We start from the raw sequence: 12,955 nt of genomic DNA on the forward strand, positions 1-12,955 counted from the left end.
GATACCCCGCGTGTGCGGGACGTTTCCTCGGAATACGGCGATCTCCTTCGGTGACGTTGCAACGATTTTCATTCCGCCGCGGGTCGCTGCGAGATTCCCATCGCTTTCAGTCCCCCCGCGGCAAAGATTATCCGTTTATCCTTTAAGGTGCCACAGAACGAGCCGGCGGTTTGACTCGATTAACGGCGAGGGGCCGCTGTTAATCGGTTTACGCGGAATTTGAATTTACTCAAACGACGAGTGAAAGTCTCGGGCCAATCACGCCACCCGTGCTCGCTCCTTTTTACAGCGAGAGCCCCTCGCGAAGCGACGTCTACGTCGCCTCTCGCGTTCGAACATCCAACCAGCCAAATCCCCTCAAATTTCAGCCCTTTGTCCCCCGGCTGGATCGTTAACTGGGAATTTGAATTTCCCAGTTGATACGTCCCATTGCTTACGCATATTGTGGCGCATCCGAATAGACGATTTGTGTATAATTTACTGCGCGCACACATGTCTGCGGAGAGCATTCATTCGATAGAAGGTGAATAGCTTTTACTTTCGCGTTGGAGGGTTACTATTACAGCATATTCGACTTGCTGCATTAAATTTCTATTAGATTAACGTGCCCCAGTAGCGTCGTGTTTTTTCAAAATTAACCACATTCGATCTGAGCCACCCCTTCCTGTCACCCCGCATTCAATTACGTTTTGAAAAGATTCAGAACCCCTATAAGAACTTGAAAATTGAAATCAAAGCGGAACCTCCTCGATCCTCATATAAAATACATAAAATAGCGATATTTTCTCCAGAGACCGATTTCAGCTCCTCCCCCTCCGTCGCTCCTGGCCGAGGGCTGCACGGCCCTGTGCTCCGATCGGGAAACAGCGTGTTCCGGGCGGAATGTTTTCAAGGGGTTAGTAACGCGGGTATCGAAAAAAAAAATGGCGGCCGATCGAAGGCGGTGGCGTTATGACGCATGCTGCACGGCGACGCTCGGCGTCCCTCGGCGGCGCCACCGTCGACCAACCCCCGCAGTTCGATTGGAGACACCGGCCGGCGTCGACGGCTGCCGCGGAGCTCCTTTCACGTTCGAGTTCGCGTGTGCGCTAAACTGCTTCTGGCCATCGTATCGTTTCTCCCTTCCGTCCCTGAGCAACGACCGCGAGGCTTCTCTGACAGGTAGAACATAAACACCGAGCAAAGTGTTCCCAATTTAACACCGGCGCCGCTTCCGATCGCCTCTCTGCCTCTCGCTTCCACTTCTGCACGCCGAGTACGTTCCCTTCGTGACCGTTCCGCGCCGCGTCCAGGTCAGATCGGTCCCTCGATCGCTACTTTCACCTCCGAAATCGAGCTTCCTCTCTCCCTCCCACCCTCCTACGTTCCCCGTATCACTCGCGTCCGCTCGCTCGCTGCCGGCGGCTGATCGGCGCAGTCGGGTCGCGTTACATATGTAACTACGCTCCCGAGCAGTCCGACTGCGGTCGTTGAACTTCAGAAAGATTAAAGGAAGACGGAGAGCGCGTGGGGATAGTTGACATTCGAGCTCGGGTCACTCGTGCCAAGGTATCGCGTCGTACGGGAACGCTGGGTGGCTTTCGTTTTGGAGGAGCCGCGGCAGCTTCGCCGATTCGCTACGTCCCATTCAATATCGAGCTGCTGATTATACTCCCTTCGAGGACATTGTTTTATGTACGCGATACCGTAGGAATCAGTTGGAGGTAGCCGTGCTAGTACGTCTGAATATTCTTTGTGTCTTGGTTTCTGTTCAGTCGCTAGGCACGTAAGACACATGGGGAGTCGAGCAGGTTAGCTTGACTCCAGTAGTTGCGATTCAAAGTACACGCGTGGGCATACCTGCCCACGAAATGTCGACGTACTTCGGCTTTCGTACGGTCCACTCTCGGTGTTATTTTCTTCGCAAAGCTCGTCGCCGTTTGAACCGGTCCGCCGCTGAAGTATGCACACCGGCATCGATGTGCGTGCCGCGTTGAGTGAATTTCCATCGGACATCGCCCGGGAAAATCGAGCGACCGATGATTCCGCAGACGGCTGACGGGAACGGTAAATATCGCGAGGGTCTCGTTACACGCGCAACTGAATGTTAAATTGCAGTGAAGTCGAAAGGGCTCTCTCGAGAGAATAGGTGGGAAGGGACGAGTAAAAGAAACGCGGTCGTAACTGTCGATACAGGGTGTCTGGTAAATCGTGGTGTAAACTTTCACGTTCGAACTGCTCTAGCTTCCTAGGAAAATAATCGATACTTAATTGACTTCGGCGTAACCCACAGTAGGCGACCTTCAGGCAGTTTCGTTGTAAAAAATAGAACGTTCAACGATACTTACGAACCCTATTGGAATTATCGTTCTCGCTTGCATAAAGGAAGTTTACGCTGCTCTATGTTACCTTGGGGTGCTTCGTGTGTTCTAGATTCGGCCAATTGTACGCTAGGTATGTCTGATTAAAAGAATTTATGTTGCTCCGGTTCGATAGAGTCGCGTTGGGAGTGGAAGCGAAGCGATTCCCCGCGTTACTCGACTGTCTGACCAGTCCTTGCCACTACCCCTTGTCCGTTTCTTTCCTCGGCTCCGTCGGTGTTTTGGTCTCGCCGGTGGTGCCTCCAAGTCATTTGACCGAGTGCCCTCGCGCTGCTCACAGGGGACGAAACCGAAGAGTGTTCGACGAGGCGGTTGGTGTTCTTTTCGCGGTGCTCGTTGCGCGGCAATAAGTGTCCGTCGCACGAGGGATTCAGTGCCGCGCTTCCTCGCGACCGGCGAGCCCCGGGGGAATCAATCAGGCAATCTGCCGCCGTGAAATGCGAAAGTGAAGACTGTCGGGGAGGGTTGTGCATGTACATCGCGGGACGATGGCTGAACCTCGTGTTTGCCGGCTCTTCGTGATCGTCGCTCATCTAGCGATCGTCCTGGTGCTCGCTCAGAACCCCATCGAGGAGAAGACCACCTTCGAAGCAGCGTTCCAGGGTAAGCCTCGCCAATTTGCGTATTCGGTAACGTTCGTTCGGGCTTGTAGCAAGCAAGTTGCGTTGTGTTCTTCGCGTGTATCGAGGATCATTTTAATACGAGCTGCAAACTCGATAGCAAATGGGAGTGGTGTTTAAGGGAGGTCGAGATTAGTATTCATCGCCCCCCTTTGTTTTTGAATTTCGATACAGCATCCAGCAGTAAGGAAATCTATGTCAGCTTGCCAAAAAGCATTGAAACGGAGTGCTGCTTCTGTTGCAAATCATTTTGCTGGAAACCCTTTGCAATGCTTTACGCGAACCACCCTGCACGGGGCGCGCAAACACTGAAGCTAGGTTATTTCCACCCCTTCCAACGGGGAATTAACAAATTATCGGGGAATAGTACTTATTGCAATACCGCGTTCGGTATTAATATTATACACAGGGAATAACAATGTTATTATTGTTACATCCAGCCCTCGTTAATCATTGGAGCAAACATTTAAGGGTAATAATTATATTTGCGCCACCCCCGAACCTGTTTATCTCGGTTCCATCGGACCCGCATTCATCCTGGCGGGATGAGAATTTTAACGCCGCCTGTCTCGATTTATATTCTCCGGTTCCGCCATTACCGAACCATTTGTCATCGCGGGATAGTATCTCGGGCAACATTTTTTAACGGCGAATATGCCGGTGTCCGGGGCAGCGAAACTTAATTAACGATGGCGTATTTGCGGACCGTTTTATCGGCCGGCAAATGAATCCGTATTGACGAAGTCGTTCGAACGCATTAGCGAGATTTTCGAGGAGCATTTCTGGCGCGTAAACGCAGCGGCCGGGCAAATAGTTTGGGGGGGCGCGAAAAGTGTTTGCACGTGTAACGCGCACGAAATCGCGTAACGCCTCTCGTACTCGGATTGATTCATCGTCGCGGCACGACAGCGCGCCTCGGACCACCGATCGCTTATCAGCTCGATAACAACCGGGGGGTGATCAATCGACATCCCAGGGTACTCGTTAATACGGGACATTTGTCACGGGACGAAAAACTCGCGAGCGGCACGCACTTGGGGGATGCGATATCTCATATCGCCGCTTCCACGGCGTATCTTCGCGTTTCGCAGCCAGCAAAAGTCTCGATATGTATTTTGAGCCACTTGGAAAAAGGCGAGCTTCGTCTGAACTGAATTTTAACTTCGTACATACACGCGGGATAGCGTTTGTAGGTTTTTTTAAAAGTCTTTTCGTGACTTTTTTTGCAGATTCGTAGCTCCGGTTAAACGAGAAATAGGTTGATAGCTTATTTTCAGATCATACGTGACCGTAGCGAAGCTGTCTTCATCGACACGCGTAATTCGAGCACGCGTACATGCGAACCAGCTTACTCGGAACACGTAAGCTGGCGTATTGCGTCGCGTTAATGTTAATGGCAAACGGCCGTATGGGGCTGCCACTCCCTTTGCGAGATCTCCGAGGTACTATTCGCTAATAGCCAGAAAGCAATTAATATCATGGTCAGTTGCAACCCTTTAGACCTCACGGATGCGTAGCGAGCTGGCCAGCGGCGTGCAGGCCTCGGGGTACAAACATTTCTATGTAACAGTGCTGTTAGCTTTCGAAAACTTTCAAATTACGGGACTATCACACTGTGGTGCCAGAGGCGTTTCAATTTGCCCATGTGTTTCCGTTTGTATTCTTCTGTGCGGAGATCAACAGTTCCTTTTTCCGATTTAAGGAGTCATTCTACTTTGATCGGCCGACAAATTAAGCTATTTGTAAAGTTTTTTTTTCGGTAAATACAACATATAATGAAATAAATCTTTTTGGTATTTATTAAGCTACTCTTGTATTATAGAAACAAAATTAAAAAGAATTTGTTTAATTTTTTTTAATGTTTTTTTTCTACAACATCCATATGGCACCTAAAAAAAAAGGTATGCTCATGGTGTAGGTAATTTCCCGGCTCGGACTTATCCGAAACAAAAAATTCCAAATGATTCTTAATCTGTATGAGTGTCGCTACAGCCCCTAGCTCAAATAACAATTTTTGTCGAGAAATAACCGAGATATTTCTCATGGAACACCCGAGAATACATCCTTTTGAGTGTTTAGTGAAACTTCTTTTTTAAACCGGCGCCATTTTGTTACTTTTCAACAAAAATTGTTAATTGAGCTGGGGGCTATAGCGACACTCATACAGATTAAGAATCTTTTGGAATTTATTGTTTCGGATAAGCCTGAGCCGGGAAATCATCTACGCCATGAACATATCTCTTTTTTTAGGTGCCATATTGACACTGTAAAAAAACATTTAAAACAAATTGCAAAATTTTTTTAAAATTATTTTTGTATAATACAAGAGTAGCTTAATCAATACAAAAAAGATTGATTTCATTATATGCTGCATTTACTCACAAAAATATTTTTAAAAATAGCTTAATTTCTCACCGGTTCAAAGTAGAAAGACCTAATGCGAATTGTAAGTAAGTAGCCACCTTCTTATTTTCGTATGGAAAATTCGGTTTCAGTCTGTCGTCTTTGGTGTTCACACACGTGTACTTCACGCGCAGTTTGTGTAAAAGTGTCACTATACATGTACCTAATAGTCGCGGTCCTTTAGAAACTTTGAATTCATTCTGATTTCTATTTATTAAGGAGATCAGAACGTTCCGCGGAATTGAGAATTTGAGGGAACAACGTTATCGAACGGGGGTTGAAACGTTGCACAAGGCGAAACGCTGGCGGGAGCGACGAAGGCGCGTTGATCCTCCGCTTCCGTATTCGCGGCGCGTAATTCTTGGCCGGGCTCAGAACAATAGGGAATAAAATGGATTAACGATCGATCGATTTAGTCTCGCGGCAAACAGAGGTGAATTATGTATTTTCAAGTAGGAAAAGCGAGACGTGCCTTCCTCTAAACGAACGAATTTCATTCGTTCTGCCTTCTTGTTTGCTCGTGTTTCCTGCCCGCGCACTCCTCTCTGCATGCTTGCTTTTCTCATTCTTCTTCTTCGTTGCTTGCCAGAAGCAAAAAAAGACAACACCCGGCCTGCTCACCCTTGCTTATTTTCCACCAGCCTCTCCCCACCGTCGAGGAGGATGGGAAGGCACCTCGTCGAACATGATACCGCCGCGAAGCAATCATCGGCTCGCAAATGTACTCGAGAAGTAGTTCCATCGGCGCTGTCGATAAGATCTTATGAGATCGGTTCGAAGACGCGGGCGTCGGCGATAAAAATGCACCGGTGGTGGTGCAATCGAGTCGATTTGCTGGGACTTTTATGAGTTGCGTTCCATTGCGATGGGTCCGCGTGGAACCCCCGATGCTACTCGCGATGGATGCTGAGTAGTTGACGCATTAATAGAGAATCAATGGCGCTTGAAATGCAGAAGTATGCTGTTTAGGAGCGGTACTAAGCTGAAGCAGAACGGGGAAGTTCAGGCGACGTAGTAGGATAATTAAATGCACGCAGCGACGACAGGTTTCATTGGGAAATGCTGCAGGAGTCTTGAACAAACAGACTAAGGTAAATGTCCCAATACCTGGACATTTAAGGTACGGGGGAAACGCGATTGAGAAGTTTGCAGTTATACAAGTCGATTTATATAAAAACAATTTTGCAATTACGTGGGGCACTGCGCGTACTTTATCATTAAAAAAGCCAACATGTTATTGAATTGAATAATTTTGTAAAATATTGAAAATTCATAGTCCTTACAGTGGCCCAATTCCTGGACAGCTTAACTAGTATGTCCCACTGTTGCGAATTTTACTGTCCCATTACCTGGACACATGATGAAACATCAGCAATTTGAATGTTTTCTAGGGAAATTAAATAAAAAAACAACACAATAGTTTTTCCTATTGGCATATTTTTTCTGTATAAGTAATTTATTCAAACCAGTAAACAAACTTGAGTAAAAACAATCTATTAATGAATGATTAATTTTAAGATTATGTGTATTCGTGTGTGACACGGGAATTTTACACATGAATATTGAATTGAATACTATCATTAAAAGGTGTTAATAACGATTTTAATATTGTGTCAACAATAACTCGTACCTATTTCACAGTTTGCACACATGGTCAGGTTTAGGGCCGTTCCGGAATTTCACTGTACTTACCAGTAGATAGACACGCGAATAAAAAACCAATAAGACCTTTAATTTTAATCTTCCAATCAAAAAATAATACTACAAGGTGCCAGTTTTCTAAAAATGTATTAGTTGTACCAATATACTAAACATTATTAATTATATTCGCTTAAGAAAAAGTAGAGACTGTTTAGCAAATCAGATAAGAACAATACTAAAATGGTGTAAACTGGAGAGTTGAAGAAAATTTATTTTTATTACAAGCGTTACAAGTTTACTAAAAAAAATATGTACATGAATATATTTTATTAAATATTTGAATAATTGAATAAAATAGTTATATTATGAATAGAGCGAATATTAAATGTAATAATCAGTATTATTTACACTAGCGTCCAGGTATTGGGACATTTTCCTTACACGTGCAACAATAATATTTAAACTATTTGTCTAACATTTGACAAGAGAGATTGGCAACGCGACCTTCATGGTTTCCAGCCGCACCGGCGAATCTGCGTGCGCGAGGAATCGAGTCGATTCGAGGCGACGATAGACGAGGGAAATTTGTATCTTCGCGATGTTACGTGTCGGCTTTGTAATTGTATTTATTGCTGTTTGTTCCTCTTTTCGTTTGCTTCTTGGATGCAACGCGTCGCGGAGGGGCTGCCGGGAAGTTTGCGATTCTACTTGCACCTTTTGATGGTTCTGAAAAGCTCGCAGTAACGCCCACTTCTCGTTTCTTAAATTTCTTTAAACACAGCCGTAAGGAGAGATATTCCCGCGAAATCCTTTTCTTAAGATTGATGGCGGAGGAAGCAGTTGGCGTCGTATTTAGGGAGCACGAAAGTAAGGCGAAAATAATCGCTGTTACCCTCACGAAAGATCCATTTGGCATTGTTCGTGCTTAGGGGCACTTCGATTCTTTATACGCGCCCCACGTTATGAACGGAACGGGTGAATAATGGAATAGGCTGCTCCCCGAGAATTTAAATTGCGTCTCGTCGGGCGGCACCGTTTCACGTTCTTCGCGAGGCACCTGACGAGGAAACGTATTCCGCGAATGCAAGTTACTGTGTCTTTGCTTCTTCGCGGGGGGATATCGACTTCTTCGGATCTAGAACGCTGGAAAGCAAGTACCGGGCACCGAATATTCACCGGCGCTCCTTGCTGCAACAATTGGAATACTAAGTGTATCCCGAATACCAAATACCTCGAATATTTCCAATATCTCGTGCTCTTAGAACCGAGTATCCTTAAACATCCACCGTAAACAAAACTACCAAGCCCGGTCGGTGTATTAAGGCGTAGAAATTACCTGGACAAGTATTCAGTTTGAAAGGAAGTGGTGTCTGGATGGTGTAGGCCATCAGAATTACTCGCAAAGTATCGCGGACTCGGGCACAGGGCCGCGCACTCGTGATTAATGCCTCTATTCAATTATTTAACGCATCATCTCGGTTCGTTTGGGTCTATTTACGATTTAACGTTGATTAATGGATACACGCCGCGGATACGTTGCGGCATGTACGGGCCGTATCGCTGGAATACCGATTAATCTTACTAAGGATTGCCCATTGTGCCGAACAGCCTGCACGTTTAAGGCACACAGCCCTAATACTTGGGCGCGTTTAGCGTGCACGCCGCGCTATATGTTAATGTTTGCTCGTGGCATACGCGTTGACAGTTGGCCGCGCTGGTACACGTGTACGCTTCGACGTCGCGTGCACTGCGCCAGTCGTATCGAATCGAACGGGGACGTAGGACGGACTTAAGGCAATGGTACACAGTCTGCGAAGCTCCCATGCACAATGCATCGCTGCTTCACAGGCTGTACACAGTGTACAGATAGCATATATACATTCTGATTGGCTGATTCACCTACCACCTACAGACAGAGAATCAATTCTGTTATTGTGGCTCGTTGGGACGGCGATCATTTCACTTCTCCTTAGGCATGTTAACTCCGTGTGCAGGCTTACTTGCTCGCTTGCTTCGCGGAACCACAGAGGGAGCTTCTTCGCATTCGTATCAACGATCAGAATTATTATCTCACCAGACCACCCGCGGCTCCAACTTCGAAGCCGCAGAATTCGGTATAGGGAAATGAGGTAACGACAGGCGTTCCCTTAATCGCGACAGATTTGCTGGAATCACTGCTTAATCGTACACACAGACGTTTACACCGCGGTTCAGAGCGCGCGGTGGGGCGTAATTTATTCGGAGATACTTATCAGCGACAAAAACGAGCGCGGTGAAGTAACGAGGGAGGGATCGCGGCCGAGTAGCCGAGTATTGAATAATTTCACGGCTGCTTTACGTCGCGTCCGGTCGGAGCCGCGCGCCCCGGCTCGGTCCACTCATCCGAGCCGTTCTTTTTATCGCGATCGTATCGGGAATATTTTCACTGGGCGAATTATTTAGCCCGCCGAATAGCAAACGCGCGTGAAGCGGCTCGACAACCCTGCCGTTTACCCACCGGCTGGACCGTTACAAAATTGATGGCATACCGATGGACCCACCCTTTGGCCCAGAAGCGAGCCGCGTCGTTGCCTGTGCCGCGCGATATTAAACGAAAGCGCGGCAGAGCTTTTACACACTGAGAAGGAAACGCAGCATTGTTGGTACATTCGGTTTACAAAGCTTTCATTTGGCCACCCTGTTTTGTACTGTCCGCGGATGACGGTCGTTCGCTTCGGTGACATTCGTGCGTGTGTAACCGTGCGCGGGGATGCTGCATAGGCTCGGTCCGGGCTGGAGAGGATATCAGGAACGATGGCTCGGTAAAGGTAATGAGATTTGGAATGTTTGGGAGCAAGACTTTCTGTTTATCGAGTAAGGTATGGGTTTGCGGTAGTGGAATTGGTAGATTGATTTTGGACGAGACTTGGGTGATAGTTCGGAATAGGGTTCGGTATAAGATTGATGCAGCTGGTGAAGAATTAGTGCATTGTGAGTTTGGGGGTGTGTCAAGATAGAATTGAAGCATATTCTTAATTCGATGGAAGCTGTTAAAGAGTTTGAGAAATTTTAAGATTTTGTAGAGTGGTTTGAGACGAAGGAAAATAATTAAACATGTTGTTTCTTCAGAAATATTTAATTTGGAGCACTTTTGTGCACCGCGAAGCCTTAGTTATATATACAGCTCTACATATACAGTGGAGGATCTGTCTAATTGTACAGAAATGTGTGTTCACTCTTGAGGAACGAGTGAGACTTGACATTTGAGAGAAGGCAGTGGAGAGGCGGTTATAAGGGAAAGGTCATGAGATTTGAAAGAATGGAACAAACGTGGAATAACTTTTTGTGGTTATATTTTATTTCCTCACTGTTTTCTACCTTTTCAAGTATATTTCGCTTTGCTGCTTTCTGCGTTTCCGTTAACCTGCACCCGTTCACCTTTCTTCCTACTTGGATGGTGCTTCGACTCGTACAAAAATGCGGCAGAAAAAATGAAACCCAGAATCGGAACACGCGTAGGTTGTCAACAGGAATGGCTGATACTTTTTCACTTCGCAGTGTTGCATTTTGTTTCAACAACGCGGTAGGTATTACAACAAAGTTCGCGGCAGTCACTCGCAAAACCAGCGTGAACACGTCCCGATCATTTTGCTACGTGGAAGCAGCGGTTCGCGGGTATCGTAAAAAATGTAGCACTTTCAGCCACGCCACAACAGTGGTACGTGCAACGTGAATTATTGCGATTTCATAGTCAGTTTTACGACGCACTTGGAAAGTACATCGAAGCTCTTTTTGTCGTCCATTAATTTGCCTGAATGTTTCGTGGTCTGAAGTCGATTTTAAAAAGGGCGTTTCCAGTATCCTTTTTCCAGTAACTTCTGTAAAACACGATTGCCGCACGGGATAGGTACAAAATTGAAGAATCCTTGTAGAAAACACTGTATGGTAAGTAACCGAATATGACGATCTCTCCTAATATGAGACCCCAGCTTATCTCCGCTCAGAACTCTTGAATGTCACAGCGATGCTATTTCTTTACTAACTAACCGTTTATTAGTTGTTTTGGAGTGGTTCGATTAACTTACAAATACCTTTACAGTGGTAAGTGTATAATGATTTTTACAAATACTGTTGTATAGTGCTTGCAATGGAGTTTAAGGCTTACTAGTTGTATATCATTAACTGATGAAGACTTAACTTCGAAGCTACTTAGTAGTTACCATGTTATTGTTTCCAAATATGAGACCCGTGAAAGTTCTGCTAATGAGAGTGAAAAAGAAATTGTTCTGAATGATGAAAGTGGTTAAGAAAGAAAATTTTGATACAGAATGCTTGTTTTGCACAGATCTTTATTCTTCAGATGTGCTAGGTGAACAATGGGTTGAGAAGAAATAGATTTCACATGCCGACTTTATAAAAAAAGAAGGAAAAAATAAGTTTCAGGAAAAAACAAACTGGGTCTCATATTAGGAACCCATTTTTTTATCTGCTTATTTGAATGACTTTCGTTTTTATTTTATTACGAAGAAACCGAATTTTTGTTACAATACCTTCCAGTAGGTTGCTAAAGAATACATATTCTACTTTTAAAATGAGTATCGAATTTTAATAAAAGTGTTCTCAGTCAAGTGGGAAAATTAAAAGAATCTTAGTTCCTATCGGAAAATGTATATAACTTGATTCTTGGCATTTATAAATAGAACTCTTCAATTCTTGCTCCTTTAATAACCAACTTTAGTAATAATTTACATCATCGTTTTCTCTCTTAAGGGGGTATTCTACCCAAAATTTTATTTTTTGTGGTTTGATTTTCAAATATTTTAGGGTTCCGAAAATATGTCTCTAAAATATTAAGGTGAAATTCGAAAAACTCCCAGAGTTATAGGGGTTTAAGGCCGCAGCGTGGCCGGCCCGCCAAAATCTAGTTCGGGCGATAACTACACTCATATAGATTAAAAAAATCTTTGGTACTTTCGTTTCAGTTGACTAGGACGGCCGAAATTAATGACATGACCTTCCTTGTAATGAAATTCCTTGTTTTCGAGAAAGGAATTCTACAGCTACAGTTAAAATTTCAAGTGAAAATATTCATTCGTTCAAAAGTTATGATGCACACCGTAATGTACTGTGTTTAAAAATGTAGCTTCGAGATAAACCGCTTCAAAGTTAAGTCTCCTACGCCAATACCGAGGCCGTTACTCGGCGGTGAACTCAGTTACATTCAGCGCTATAATTTCCGTAATTGTTCGAATTTCGCCATGAAACTTTGTTGCAAATATTCACAAAGGATGACACTTTCAGAATCAATAATAGAAAAAAATCAATTTTTCAAGATTTCACTAGTCCTGTACCCCCTTAAAACTTCATGTCACCCTACCCTCCACGCATGTCCACCGAAGACTTACCCCTCCTCCATCCAAAACAAATTCGAGATTCTTCAAAGCTCCTTCCAATCCCGAGAAAAGGCACGCGGTGCTTCCTGTCGCGTTCTCCCATGCCAGTTCCTCCCCTTTCTTCCGAGCTCCCCCTAGTCTCTACGTCAGCGTCCCTTTTTATTCGCTTCCTACGGCAATAAAGCTGGTCCTGCGACGGATGGAAAGAGGTCGCCGGCCTCCTTCGCGACTTCCTTTTTTCGTCATTTCATTTTCGCCGCGGCGACAGCCACACTCTGCCGCGTGCTACTGTCAGGATGAGTCTAAATAAGTAAATAAACGGGCAGGAATAAGCGACGCCGTGACGTTTTGAGGTAATAAACGTCTGTTCCGCGGGCGAGGCTCGGACAGCCAGTTTCCTTATTCCAGGGGGGGCGTTGCGAGTTTCCGCGCGAAAGAGGGCAATATCGTCGATGTTTAATGCGAGCGCTGTCTCGATGCAATTAAATGGGCAACTTGGATCGATGTATAGGGCTTCCAATTAAATTCCCGCGCTACGCTCGCCCGTGGCACGGCCGCT

The 12,955-nt window shown here is 45.4% G+C and overlaps 1 protein-coding gene across 1 annotated transcript in view; it reads left to right on the top strand.

The window, feature by feature from the left end:
* Positions 1–710: 710 nt before the first annotated feature.
* The window catches only part of LOC143367713 (pikachurin), a 175,210-nt gene continuing 162,965 nt past the window's right edge, over positions 711–12,955 (top strand). The window contains exons 1-2 of the mRNA XM_076809824.1: positions 711–1,161; positions 2,641–2,963. Coding sequence (XP_076665939.1) covers positions 2,849–2,963 — 115 coding nt within the window. The 5' untranslated portion in view covers positions 711–1,161; positions 2,641–2,848. The remainder of the gene's footprint in view (positions 1,162–2,640; positions 2,964–12,955) is intronic.

Source organism: Andrena cerasifolii, chromosome 4 (genome assembly GCF_050908995.1).
Source record: "Andrena cerasifolii isolate SP2316 chromosome 4, iyAndCera1_principal, whole genome shotgun sequence".
NCBI classification, from domain to species: domain Eukaryota; kingdom Metazoa; phylum Arthropoda; class Insecta; order Hymenoptera; family Andrenidae; genus Andrena; species Andrena cerasifolii.